The sequence below is a fragment of the Tupaia chinensis genome, unplaced genomic scaffold (genome assembly GCF_000334495.1).
Source record: "Tupaia chinensis unplaced genomic scaffold, TupChi_1.0 Scaffold000187_1, whole genome shotgun sequence".
In the NCBI taxonomy this organism is placed as follows: Eukaryota; Metazoa; Chordata; class Mammalia; order Scandentia; family Tupaiidae; genus Tupaia; species Tupaia belangeri.
In genome coordinates, this window is record NW_006159662.1 from 5,010,217 (window position 1) to 5,023,511 (window position 13,295).

The following is a 13,295-nucleotide window of genomic DNA, read 5'->3' on the forward strand; positions in this document are numbered from 1 at the left end:
ACCTTCTCTTCCATTCTCCTCTTGGTACTCTAAGCACGCATGCACATGCACATGGTGTGATTTTCAAGTGCTGAGTATGGGACTTGAGCTGTGCAATTGGCCAAGTGGGATCCAGCCACCTTAACTACTACACCACCTCGCTGGCTCTCCAACTTTTTATAACTACCACTTTATTAGACAAATGAGTTAAAAATGATAATTTGGGGGACCAGCAGTTAGCGTAATGGCTATGTCGCTGGACTCCCACGTAGTCGACCGCAGTTTGCGTCCCGGACCCAGTGGCTTAAACTTATGTTGGGTGCATGTGCGTGCGTGCCCAAGATCCCGAGAGGAGAATGGAGGAGAAGGGATTGTGGTGTGGCCATCCCCCCTGGGGGGTGATTTCTTGCTTTCTGTCTCTCTGTCTCTCTCTGTCTGGCGAGCGCATGCGCCCTATAGCAAAAACCTCTTAAAAAAAAAAAGATAATTTGGGAAGCCAGCAGGTGGCATGGTAGGTCACGTGCTGGATTCTCACATGGCTAACCATGGTTTAAGTCCCCAACTCAGCATTTGAAAATCACACCAAGTACATGTGCATGGGTGTCCAAAATCCAAAGAGAATAGAGAAGGGGACTGTGGTGCTGTCATCCTCTGTGAGAAGTGATTTCTCATTTTCCTTCTCTGTCTCTCTCCAGCGGGCACACATGCCCTATGGCAAAACCCTAACAACAACAACAAAATTACTTGGCATATGTTTCCTGAGAATTATTGAGAAGATCTTGAGCAAATTTTTCTACCACTCTCTGTAATCATTTTAAGGACAGACTATTAGGCAAATTATGTATTTACAGAACAATTTACATAGTATTAATAAAAAACTGAAGTAAAGATCAAAATGACATGAAGTATTAAACTCTTTGGCCATATTTACGTTTCAGTGGCCTCAAAGCCCATAACCATGCATTTATTGAGCAACTGCCCACTAGAACACTACTTAGGAAGAAACCCGATTTGCTGAATGAGTACACAGGGTATGACAGACAAGTACACTTGACAATTTATTGGGGATTATGCAATTCAGTGAGATAATCAATTTAAGAAGTTATCAGTAATTGAGAAACAGTTTCTGTGCCTCGGTTTCTGGAAATGGAATGAGTATCTCAAAGCCCAATCTCAACAATTACCAGGAATCACTACTTACGCATTTTCTTCATCAAAGTTGGCCCGTTTTGATCCAATTTTGTAGAAAGAAGGGAGCTGTGGTGGAGCTGACTTTCCGAACCCAGAAGAAGAGCTGGTTGCCCCAAAGGCACTGTGGGACTGTTGTGGAAGTTTGGGTTCCTCCTTCTTTCCAGCACTGATGGCAAAACCTCCAAAGCCAAATCCCCGCTTGGTGCCTGGGCCACCTTTATTCCAATTCATGGTGCCAATAACGGGTCTATTAGGAACAATACACATGAATATAAATTTAGCTTTATAAAGTAAACAGCCCCACTGCCTGTATGTCTCTGCCAACCTCCAAACTACTGCCTACCAATTAAAACTATAACATGGTTTTTCAGATAGTAACTTCAACCATATGACTACATTTCCTAAAACAGTGAAAAGCATTCTTTTTATTGAGATCTTGGTCTAAACAGGAATGCAATATATAATACCATCCCCTTCAAAAGGATTTGACTATTCATTAACATCACCTTAAGTTGCCAAAAATACTCAGAGACAAGAAATATTGTGGGAAATCTAGTATGTGCGAGGCATTGTCTTTGGCAACCGAAAATATCAAGAGGAAAAGACTTGATTTCTTACACTTTATCCTTAAAGAAGTTACAGTCTACCAGGAGAAGAAAACAAAAACAAAAACCACAATTTCAATATAATGCTTGCTACAACAAAGACTGAGGTGTTATCAATAAGACTACCCTCAAACTGAAGATTACCCTCTGGCAATGACATCTGGGAGAATCAACATTTTAAAATACATGAGTTATTTGTAAACAGTATCTATGTATTTATCTCGGAAGATTACTTATGAACCATGAATTTACTGAGCAAGTACCAAAGAACACCATTCAGGAAGAAACATGATTCAATGATATCGGAAGAAATTACAATTCACTGACAAGTTGCCTAAACTATTCAGTTAGCCTGTGATTAAGTATTACCAAAAATTAAGTTGCGATAATATCAGTTTATAAACAATATCTTGTTATCTTACTAGTTTTGGCTAAAAAAAACAAACAAACAACTCTTAGTGATACAAATTTTATAGACAAGTAGAAAACTCTGCAAAAAGGAGTAACATTTAAAACTATCTAAAATTTCTTCTCCCACATATGTATTTTTGTTGTATCTCTTGCTCTGTTTTAATGTATACACAAAATTTAATTATAAAATTAAAATAATATTTTATGTATCATTTTGCTACTGGAATCTTCACCTAATGATATACTGGGTGGTCAGAAAAGTCATGACACATTTTTGCATAGAAAAACACAGAAAAAAGATAAAAAAAAAACCCATCATGGCAATAGATTAAATATCTCTAAAATGAAAATTGAGGGACAGACAGTAGTGTGGTGGTTAAGGCATCTGGAAATCACATGGTCAACTGAGTGGTTTGAGTCTCAGATTCATATGGTTGAGAAATACTCTAGGCATATGTGTGAGTGTGCTCAAAATCCCAAGAGAAGAATGAGAAGAAGGGATTGAGGTTTGGCCCTCTCCCCTAGAGGGTGCTTTCTCACTCCCTCCTCCTCTTTCTGTCTCTTCAGTGAGCACAAGTCCTCTAACAAATCAGGAAAGAAAGAAAGAAAATGAAATTTCACATGCCAACATACCACAAATGGTTCCGCACCTGACCTCCTGTAAAGAGTCCTAGCCATAACACTGCAAAACAAAAATATTGTGTAAAACTGGGACCAGCAGACATGGCGTAAAGGTTAGATTGCTGGACTCCCACGTAGTTGACTGTGGTTCAAGTCCTGGACCTGGCAGCTTCAAAAAAACTCATGCCGGGCATGTGTGTATGCATGATCTTGAGAGGAGAATGGAGGAGAGAAGATTTCGGTGTGACCATCCCAGGGGATGATTTCTTGCTTTCTGTCTCACTGTCTTTCCAGGAAGTGCATGTGCCCTACAGCAAAAATCTCTATAAAAAAGAAAAAATATATATTGTGTAAAATTATCTTCAGGTATGGGTATAAGACATGTAAGAAATATAAATTAATTTTGTGTTTGGACTTGGGTTCCAGCCCCAAGACATCTCATTATGCAAAACTGAGAAATAATGTATTTGAGAATCTGAAAAAACCCACAAAATCCAAAAACACTTTTGGTCTCAAGCATTTCAGATAAAGCACACTCAACCTGTAAAACATCTTCAATGTTTTTTTTTAAACTTTTTTAAAGAGTTTTTTTTTTCTATAGGGCGTGTGTGCTCGCCAGATAGACAGAGAGAGAGAAACAGAAAGCGAGAAATCACCCCCCAGGGGGGGAAGGCCACGCCGCAATACCTTCTCCTCCATTCTCCTTTCGGGATCTTGGGTATGCACTCACACACACATGCCTGGTGTGAGTTTAAGTCACCGGGTCCAGTTCTCGAACCGCGGTTGACTACATGGGAGTCCAGCGACTTAGCCATTATGCTAATTGCTGGTCCCTAAAACATTTTACAATGTTAACAAATATATTTATTTAGTATGGTCTTATAATCTTGTAGAACATGATTATAGCTGTATCTTTAAGGCATACTCAATTATTTCCTTAGGATCAATTCTTTACACGCAATTGTTTAGTCAAGGGAATGAATATGCACTTCTCGCTTTAAAATTTTAAATTACTGCTTACATTTATGGAAAAGTGCTTATTAAAACACTAAGTAAAATAAGGGCATAAAAAAGGTGGGTGGTATGATTCAACTTATATATAAAAACATGTTATTACAAATACAGAGATAGTTGAAAGGCTATTTATCAAAATGTTAATAGCAGTTACTTGATTTTTTATTTTCTTTGTGTTGGTGCTTACTATCAATCAGAAAAAATTTAAATGTTTACAATGGTCTCTCTCTCTTTTTTTTTTTTTTTACTTTTGAGGTTTTTGCTATAGGGCGCGTGCGCTCTCCAGAAAGAGAGAGACAGAAAGCAAGAAATTACCCCCCGGGGGGGATGGCCACTCCGCAATCCCTTCTCCTCCCGGGATCCTGGGCACGCACGCACATGCACCCAGCTTGCACGATCGACTAAAAGAATTCTAAAAATGGATTTTTATGGTAACATTGTTGAAATCAGGAACAACAAGATATGTGCTTTTCTGCTTCTATGTCCCTCTCTGCTCTACGCCTTGCATTTTTTTTTTTTTGAGAGAGATTTTCACTGTAGGGCGCGTGCGCTCGCCAGACAGAGAGAGACATAGAGACAGAAAGCGAGAAATCACCCCCCAGGGGGGATGGTCACACCGCAATCCCTTCTCCTCCATTCTCCTCTCGGGATCTTGGGCACGCACGCACACGCGCCCGGCGTGAGTTTTAAGCTACCGGGTCCGGGACACGAACCGCGGTCGACTACGTGGGAGTCCAGCGACATAGCCATTACGCTAACTGCTGGTTCCCTATGCCTTGCATATTGTCTGAACTGCTGTTATACAGCATTTAGTTGGGTCTCCTCAGAATTAAGTTTGAGTTATGTACACTATGTCAATCTCCATCCTTAGATCCTACTTAGTTCCATAAAGGGACTGTTTACTAATTTTGGAACTTGCTTAACTATGAGAATGGCTAAATTAAGTACTTAATAAGTACTAGTTTACTTGAACTTAGTTAAAAACCATCTCCTGCTCTTTTAGGAAACTCACAAGGGGATTCTTTCATTTGGAGAATCAACATTTTAGTAAGAATATTTAAAAGACATTTTTAGCATCTGGTAAAAACCTTAATTGCCAGAAGGTACATGCACTCACTGGAGAGACAGAGAGAGACAGATAAAGGAGAAGGAAAAAGCACATCTATAATCCCAGCAACTTGGAAAGCCAAGGCAGAAAAATCATGAGCAGTTTAATAAGTAAGAGATATCTACTAATCATGAAGTTATCAAAATACAGTATAGATATTTAAAAATCAACTATAATCCTGCTACTTGTGGATCTGTTTAAAGCCATTACTTGGTCCTAATGCACGCACATAAATACTTGAGCACTTTGCCTTCCCTTGAGTTCTTACACTATGCCTGGTACCTCATCCTTTCCACCAAGCAGGCAGACTCTATTATATAGCTCTAAAACCTCACCTCTGCCTCCATAAACACTTCTCCAATGGAAGACAGAAAAAGTGAAAACAGTCACTAGCTTCAGAACATACATTCATCACATTCACCCTCCACCCAGGTAAACTTCACAAATTTCATTAAAAACAACAAACAAAAACAGCAGCAAAACCCCCCGAAACAAACAGCCCAATTAAAAAATGGCCAATAAACACATAAGATGCTCAACATCACTACTAGTTAGGGAAATGCAAATCCAAGCCACAGTGAGAGTCCAGCTGAGAAGGCGCAGCAGAAATGCAATGTGCGGTTGTAACTATATGGGAAGGTCCCAAGTTCACAGGTTTCCCAGAGGTCTCCCTGTATATGCTGGCCCGTGGGCCTCTGCCAATGCCTACCATCCTGGTTGGCTAGGGGTGGATCACAGTGTGAAGACCCTGATGGAAGAGTGTTTCTCTCTCTCTCTGAAGAAACAGACTCAAAAAAAAAAAACCCACATTGGGTCAGCCCTGTGGTCTAGTAGTTAAGGGAGTGGGATCCTGTGGCTCAAATCCCAGCTAAAAACACACTGAGCAGGTGGTGTGGTGGTTAAGGGCACCAAACTCCGACATGGCCGACCATGGTTGGAGTCCCAGACCTGGCGGCGCTTGTTTTCTCTTTCTTTCTCTCTCTCCGTCTCTCTCTGGTCAAATTTAAATAAATAAATAAAATAAAGTTAAATAATATAATTCTAAAAAACAAACAAACAAAAACCATACTGGGTATGTGTGCAGACATGTCAAAATCTCCACAGGATGGAGAAACAAGAAGGGACTATGGTATGACCACAACCCACTGCATGCATGCTTTCACCTTCTCTCCTCCCTCCCCCCCAGTGCACACACCTTCTGGCAAAACACACACACACACATAAAGACACAATGAAATATCACCTTGCATTCATTAGGATGACTAGTATTAAAAAAACAAATAAGCAAACAGAAAACAGAATTGACAAAGATCAGGAACCCTCATTTATCGCTGGTGGAATGTAAAATGGTCCAGTTACTGTGAAAAACAATATGGTGGTTTTTCAACATAGAATTTCCATATGATCCAGTAATTCCCCTTCTGGGTAAAAGAAAGAAAAACAGGGACCTGAACAAGTATTTGCACAACCATGTTCATAGCAGCATTACTCACAATAGCTAAAGAATGGAAGTGACCCAAGTGTCCAATGACAGATAACAAAAGGGCATATGCGGGAACCAGCAGTTAGCGTAATGGCTATGTCGCTGGACTCCCCCGTAGTTGACCGCGGTTCACGTCCCGGACCCGGTGGCTTAAAACTCACGCCGGGCGCGTGTGCGTGCGTGCCCATCCCCCCTGGGGGGTGATTTCTCGCTGTCTCTTTGTCTCTCTCTGTCTGTCTGGTGAGCGCCCACGCCCTACAAGGAAAATCTCCCCCCCCCCCAAAAAAAAAGGGCATACGCATACAACGAAATTCTCATATGTGCAACAGGAATGACCCTTGAGAACATTAGACTAAGAGAAACAAACCAGTCACAAAAAGACAAAAATTCCACTTAAAGTATCTAGAGTAGTCAAACTCAGGACAGAAAGTAGAATGGCGGTTACCAGGTAGGGTGGGGAAAATGGTGTGTTACTGGTTAACAGGTACAGAAATTCCAAGATGAAGAGTTCTGTGGCTACATGATGGTGATGGCAGCAAAACAATGTGAATGTACCTAACACTGCTGAACTGTACATCTAAAACTGGTTACTATTCTCATGTGTATTCTACAATTTAAAAAGACAAAAGCAAGAGGCCAGCAGATGGCATAATGGTTGTGTCACTGGACTTCCACGTGGTCGACTGTGACTCGAGTCCCAGACCCAGTGGCTTAAAACTCATATTGGGCACATATACATGCCCAGGATCTCAGGAGAAGAATGAAGAAGGGACTGCAGCGTGGCTATTTTCCCTGGGGGATGATTTCTCACCTTTCGTCTCTCTGTCTCTCCGGCAAGCACATGTGCCCTATAACAAAAATCTCTCTTAAAAAAAAAAAAAAAAAAAGCAAAACTATGAAAGTTACAGAATTCTATTTCCACATACATTTCTAGATTGTTATTTTATTCTATTTAGGAGGGAGTAAAATAATACTGTCTAGCCCTCAGTCCCTAATCTGAAATGTAAACATACTTGTGAAAATTTGGCTACATTTTTTTTTCCTTAAAAAAAAAAAAGATTCCTGGGTTAGCTGGTGGGGTGGTAGTTAAGGTGGCTGGATCCCACATGGTCAACTGTGTGGTTTTAGTTCCAGACCCAGAGGCTTGAAAATCACCTCTGATGGGGTCAGCAGGAGGCGTGGTGATTAAGGCACTCAACTCCCACATGGTAGACTGTGGTTCAAGTCCCAGGCCAGGCACTTTGCTTTCTCACATCCCCCCCCCCCCACTTTGCTGTGCAAAAAAAATTAATAAAACTGAGTCTTTAAAAAAAAGAAAAGAAAAAAAAATCGCCTCCACATGTGCGTGTGTGCTCAAAACTCCCAGAGGAGAATGAAGAAATGATTATGGCATGGCCATCCCCCAGAGGGTGATTTCTCATGGTCTCTATATCTTCCTCACTGTCCCTATCTGGCCAGTGCATATGTCCTAGGGCAAAACAAAAGACTTTTTAGAAATAAACACCTAGTTTAAAAAGAATGAGCTGTTTTATGGAACCATGAACATGTTTTAATGGCACTTGCCTTAAAGAGAAGGATCGAAGCTGGGCCTTAGAAAACACTATCCATTGTTTTATACTAATAATCACTAACCACTTTGTGTCCAGTAATATAAGGGACACCTCTCATGCACACATAGCTTCTTTCCATCTCTACCTCCACTACTGCAGTCATTTCCTAACAAGTCTGACTGTTATCCAGCTTCCATACCAATACTAGTCATCACTAAATCAAAATATACTGAGTGTCTATTTTGTGCCAGGCACTATTCTAGGCACTGAAAATACAATAAAGGAATCAGACAGCTCCAGCTCAGAGAAAAATCCAATGTCATAATTTCAAGTAGTAAAAGTGCTTTGAAAACAAGCAGGTTAAGAAGTAAGTTATTGCAGACAGAAGTCAGGCAAGACCTCTCGCAGGTGAAGGACAGCACACACTTGACAGTTAACTCCTTCCCCCAACTCTACTGTTCTAAGAATGCCAGTTTTATTGAAAATCTCATGATGATGTCTGTCTTGAAGTCCCATTTATAACCAGCAAATATTCTGTATCTTTGAGATGTAACCCTGTAGTAAAGTACATAAACTGAAGAAGTAACAGCAGGGCAGACAAAAGTGAAAACAGAAAATGAATTTCTATTTCCTTTGGCAAAGTAGCATGGCCTATCAATAGCGTGAGATTAGGCTCCCCCCCCCCAAAAAAAAAAATCACTGGTAAGAGGTGAGCATTTAGATGCTTAGTGAAAATCTCCTCCTTCCAGGTTCTCTCAGACCCTGTCCCAACTTGCCCCAACTCGAATTTCTGATTCTATCATTCCCTTCAATTCGGTAGCTCTCCACAATTATTCAACCAAACTGAAACCAGACCCTTCATTGTGGCAACAAGCGACTTTACCATTCAGAATCCTCAGGATTTCCCCACCCTCACTTAGTCTTCCAAGAAAACCAGCACTTTCCTGAATATTCTTCCCTCTATTCACTAGGTCTTTGGGAAAGTCATGATGTATTTTTCTATGCAAAAATGTGTCATGACTTTCCTGACAACCCAAAAGACTTCCTCCTCACCAAATCTCTTACTGTTTCTACCTACCAAAGTCCTAGCCTTCAAACTCCACCTCAATCACTAACTCCTAGAACAATGACAAGGATATGATTTCCCCAGAAGTGGTATCTTCTGCATCAAACTTCCTTTCTGGCCTTAAAAAACACATTTAATTTTAACTATTTGTGTTCTTGTTTTATTTCAATTCCATACTATAGGTTGTATGGCTGAAAAACAGACTTATTTATTTATTACCTCTTCTAGTATAATATTGAGGAGCTGCTCAATATTCATGTTCATTCATTATACAGAAGACTCAAGTAGATCTTCTATGTGGCTGAGGAGAAAAATCCGAGATGGCACAAAGGTTTACCTAGGAAGGTCTAGGCACTAAAATGTTGTTATTAGAAGAAAATCATAACAATAATAAACTAGCATTGGTGACAATGTTCAGTCTCTAGCTCTGTACCTAACGTGGTATGAACCTCAGAGAAGTCATTTGACCTCTCTGGGACTCAGTTTCCTCATCTGCAAAATGCGAGAATATCATCTACCTCAAGAGTTGGTGGGAAAAACTGAATTAATATACACAAATACACTTAACAAAGCCTGGTACCTAGTAAGGGTTCAATGTTAGTTGCCATTATGTTTATCATTATTTCTCCAATAACCGATTTCTCCAATAAATTCAGAACACAGATTGAACATCCCTAAATCTAAAATCTGAAATGTTCAAAAATCTGAAACTTCATTAGCACCAATAAGACACTATTGGGTCTTACTGGGCCAGGGCCACTCTATTAAGGGAACCAGATCCCACAGTTGGGATGCCAGACCACAGTTCAAATTTCAGCCTCAGTGGCTTGAAATATAAGTGAGCAGGATCTTTCCATGCACACGTGTGTGTGCTCGAATCCCAAAAGGAGAAATGACAAAGAGGGGATGACAGCATGACCATGCCCCACTAGAGGGAAACTTTCTCGCTCTTTTTCTGTCTCTCTCAGGTAAGCACATCTGCCTTCTGTTAAAAATAAAAACAAAACCCACAATAAAAAAACACCGCATAAAATTACCCTCAGATTGTATGTGTAAAATAGATGAAACAAATGAATTTCATGTTTAGATTTGGATCCCATCTCCAAGATGTCCCATTACATATATACGAATATTCCAAAATCCAAAATACTTCTGGTCCCAAGCATTTCTGATAATGGATACTCAAAGTGTCATCTCTTTTAACTCCTAGATTTCATACCTAAGTGCCACATGGCACCAAACGTGTCAAAGATAACAAGAGAAGGAAAGCTTTACAAGAACGCTAGAACCCAAGTTAGGCACAGAAAGATACAAGTTGGGAACATGTGAAAAGGAAAAGGACACCAGGGAGGAAAGAGAAATAGCAAAGGCTAGGACGTAAGAATATGCACAGAACACAGGGATAACAATTTGGCTAGTGCTTGTATTTTGGGCAACAGCAAAAAGGAAGGTATGATCTAAATGACTATAAAAATAGTGGACTAGGGACCAGCAGTTAGTGTAATGGCTATGTCACTGGACTCCCATGTAGTCGACCGCAGTTCGAGTCCTGGACCCAGTGGCTTAAACCATGCTGGGCACGTGTGCCTGCATGCCCAAGATCCCAAGAGGAGAATGGAGAAGAGATTGCGGCAAGGTCATCCCCCTTGGGGGGTGATTTCTCGCTTTCTGTCTCTCTCAGCCTTTCTGGCGAGGGCAATGTGCCCTATAGAAAAAAAACTCTAAAAAAAAAAAAAAAATAGTGGACTAGGTCCCGACTGGATCGTGCAGAGCCACCACTTGGGAGACTAAAAGCTGTATCAGAAGCCTGCGTTCAGTTCCTGAGTCCACCTGAACACACTGGGCAAAGCTGCATGTACCTGCAATCCTGACTAATTGGTAGCTCAGACAGGCAGACTGTGCTATGGAGAGACCCTGTCAAAAGATAACTGTTTCTCAGGGCCGGCAGGTGGCATGTTGGTCAAGGGTGCTGGACTCCCATATGATCAACCATGGTTCAAGCCCCAGACCTGGCGGCTTGCTTCTCACTTTCTCTATCCCTCTTTGGTCAAATATAAATGAATAAAGTTAAATAAAAAAATTCTTAAAAATTAAAAGAAAAAAAAAAAACTGTTTCTCTCCCTCTATTCTCCTACTCCAGTAAAAGGGATAAAGGAAAAATAAACAACAGACTAAAAACAATTGATTATACAAACCATGTTACTCCATCACTTGTGTTTTTGGAAAGGCAAGAAAGTTCTCAGGACAATGATTAGCTAATAATCTGCCTTGACATCTCACACACGACATACCTGTCAATTGTTTAATAAGAAGCTATGTAATATTCAAGAATTTCATCATATTCTAATCTAAGTAATTGCTGGGTTGCCAGCAATAGTTATTTTAGAAGTATTCCTTTTCTTTTACTAGCTTAAAGAAACTAAGAGCTGATTATATGACTATCAACGTGATAAAACACAAATTAAAGAACAGTACTCCTCCATAAATTAAGTTCAATTATTAAAATACAAAGCAAATCTTACCACTCCTCTGCTCAGAACCCTCAAATGAGTTCTATCTCAGGTAAACTAAAGGTGAAATTCTCTTAACATCCTTAAAAGGCTCTGGTTGTTCTGCCCACCCCGTTCCTTTTCTTCTTCCCAGACTTTATCTCTTAGTGCTCCCTCCTCTGCTCAGTGCTCCAAGCACATTGATCTTCACACTGTTCCTCTAACAGGTCAGCTTTGTCCTCTTCAAGGCCTTTTATGCTTGTTGTCCCCTTGCTTGGAATGTTCCCCAGACACAAGATTCACTCCCTTACCTCCTCCTAGTCTGCTTAAATACTGGCTTGTCTGTAAGAACTTCCCTGGCCGCTCCACTGCAAACTGGGACACTGTGACATCTCCCCATTCCCTTTCCAGCTTTACTTGTTTTGATAAGGTCATTTTCTAACACAGTATATATTGGTCTCTCTTCCCCTCCCCATCTCTGGAAAGTTAAGTTTCATGACAGCGAGGGGGGTGGGGCACAGACCTATCCCTAAGACCTAGAACACTGGTACCTAACAGACACACATGGTAGGCACTAATACAAATATTACTTGAATGAATGACCAATTAGGCTACACAATGCCCCTTCTAGGTACAGAAAAAATTTCTTCCCACCGCTGAAAGTCTAAAAATTCATTTTTGTTCAAAACACTTACTGCTTCTCTCTTATCTGCGTGCCAGAACTTGGGTTGGCTGTGAAAAGTTTAAGACAATTCCTTCCGTTTAGGAGCCCCTTGTTGTGTATATAGAAACAGACAAAGAAACATAATTTACAAAAAATAATACACACACGGGGACCAGCAGTTAGCGTAATGGCTATGTTGCTGGACTCCCATGTAGTTGACTGCGGTTCGCTTCCTGGAGGCTTAAACCTCACGCTGGGCGCGTGTGCATGTGTGCCCAAGATTCCGAGAGGAGAATGGAGAAGGGATTGCGGCATGGCCACCCCTTCTGGGGGGTGATTTCTCGCTTTCTGTCTCTCTGTCTCTCTCTGTCTTTCTGGCGAGTGCACGCGCCCAATAGCAAAAACCTCTCCAAATAATAATAATAATACACACACGCACCTGGAAAGCTACAGGAAATTGGATGACAGTCTAAAAGATCGCGGGTAAAACGGGTAATGCTCGGTACCGTGCTAAGGAGACCAAAATTCCCCCCAAATTCTCAATTAGTACAATTCCTTCTTGTATTTTTGGTGCATATGCTTGCAACTCCACATAAATCATTCACTCACAGATAGGTTCTCAAGCAGGACGCAAAAAAGTTTTTGTGACTATTAGTGACACTGATCGCCCTAAGACCGCACGAAGATCACCACGTCTTTTACAGTCTTTAGATTTGGCACCTTTGCCTACAGAACCCCCGATGTGGGGGGCTCGCATCTCCCAACAACTGCCTACTTTGGTCAGAATCCTCCCCGAGGCTATTCCTGTCTCAGAGTCGCGCACCCTGTAAATCCCTTCCTTACCCGGGCGGGATCCGACTCCCGAAAGCCACTAACTGGGCCTCGGTTAAGAGTTGCGAGAGAAGCGGGAGCCTGGGAGCACGACACGACTCAGAGGGCTCCCCAGAGGCCTCAGGCCGCACTCTCCGCCCTCCACCCCTGGGCAGCCAGTGCCCCCAGGCTCCACCGACTCTTTGTTAAGCGAGGCCGCGGTTCCTCGGCCCTCGCTAGGCCCCACAGTTGCCTCCAGTGCCCTCAAAGCCTAGCGGCCCGGAGTCCCGACCCTCCTCGCACA

At 41.5% G+C, this 13,295-nt stretch overlaps 1 protein-coding gene across 1 annotated transcript in view; it reads right to left on the reverse strand.

Annotated features, from left to right (window-relative positions):
- Positions 1 to 13,295, reverse strand: part of DDX42 (DEAD-box helicase 42) — a gene marked incomplete in the record, with an annotated part of 49,453 nt that overhangs the window by 35,599 nt on the left and 559 nt on the right. Inside the window, 1 exon segment of the mRNA XM_014587187.2 lies at positions 1,181 to 1,417. Coding sequence (XP_014442673.1) covers positions 1,181 to 1,401 — 221 coding nt within the window.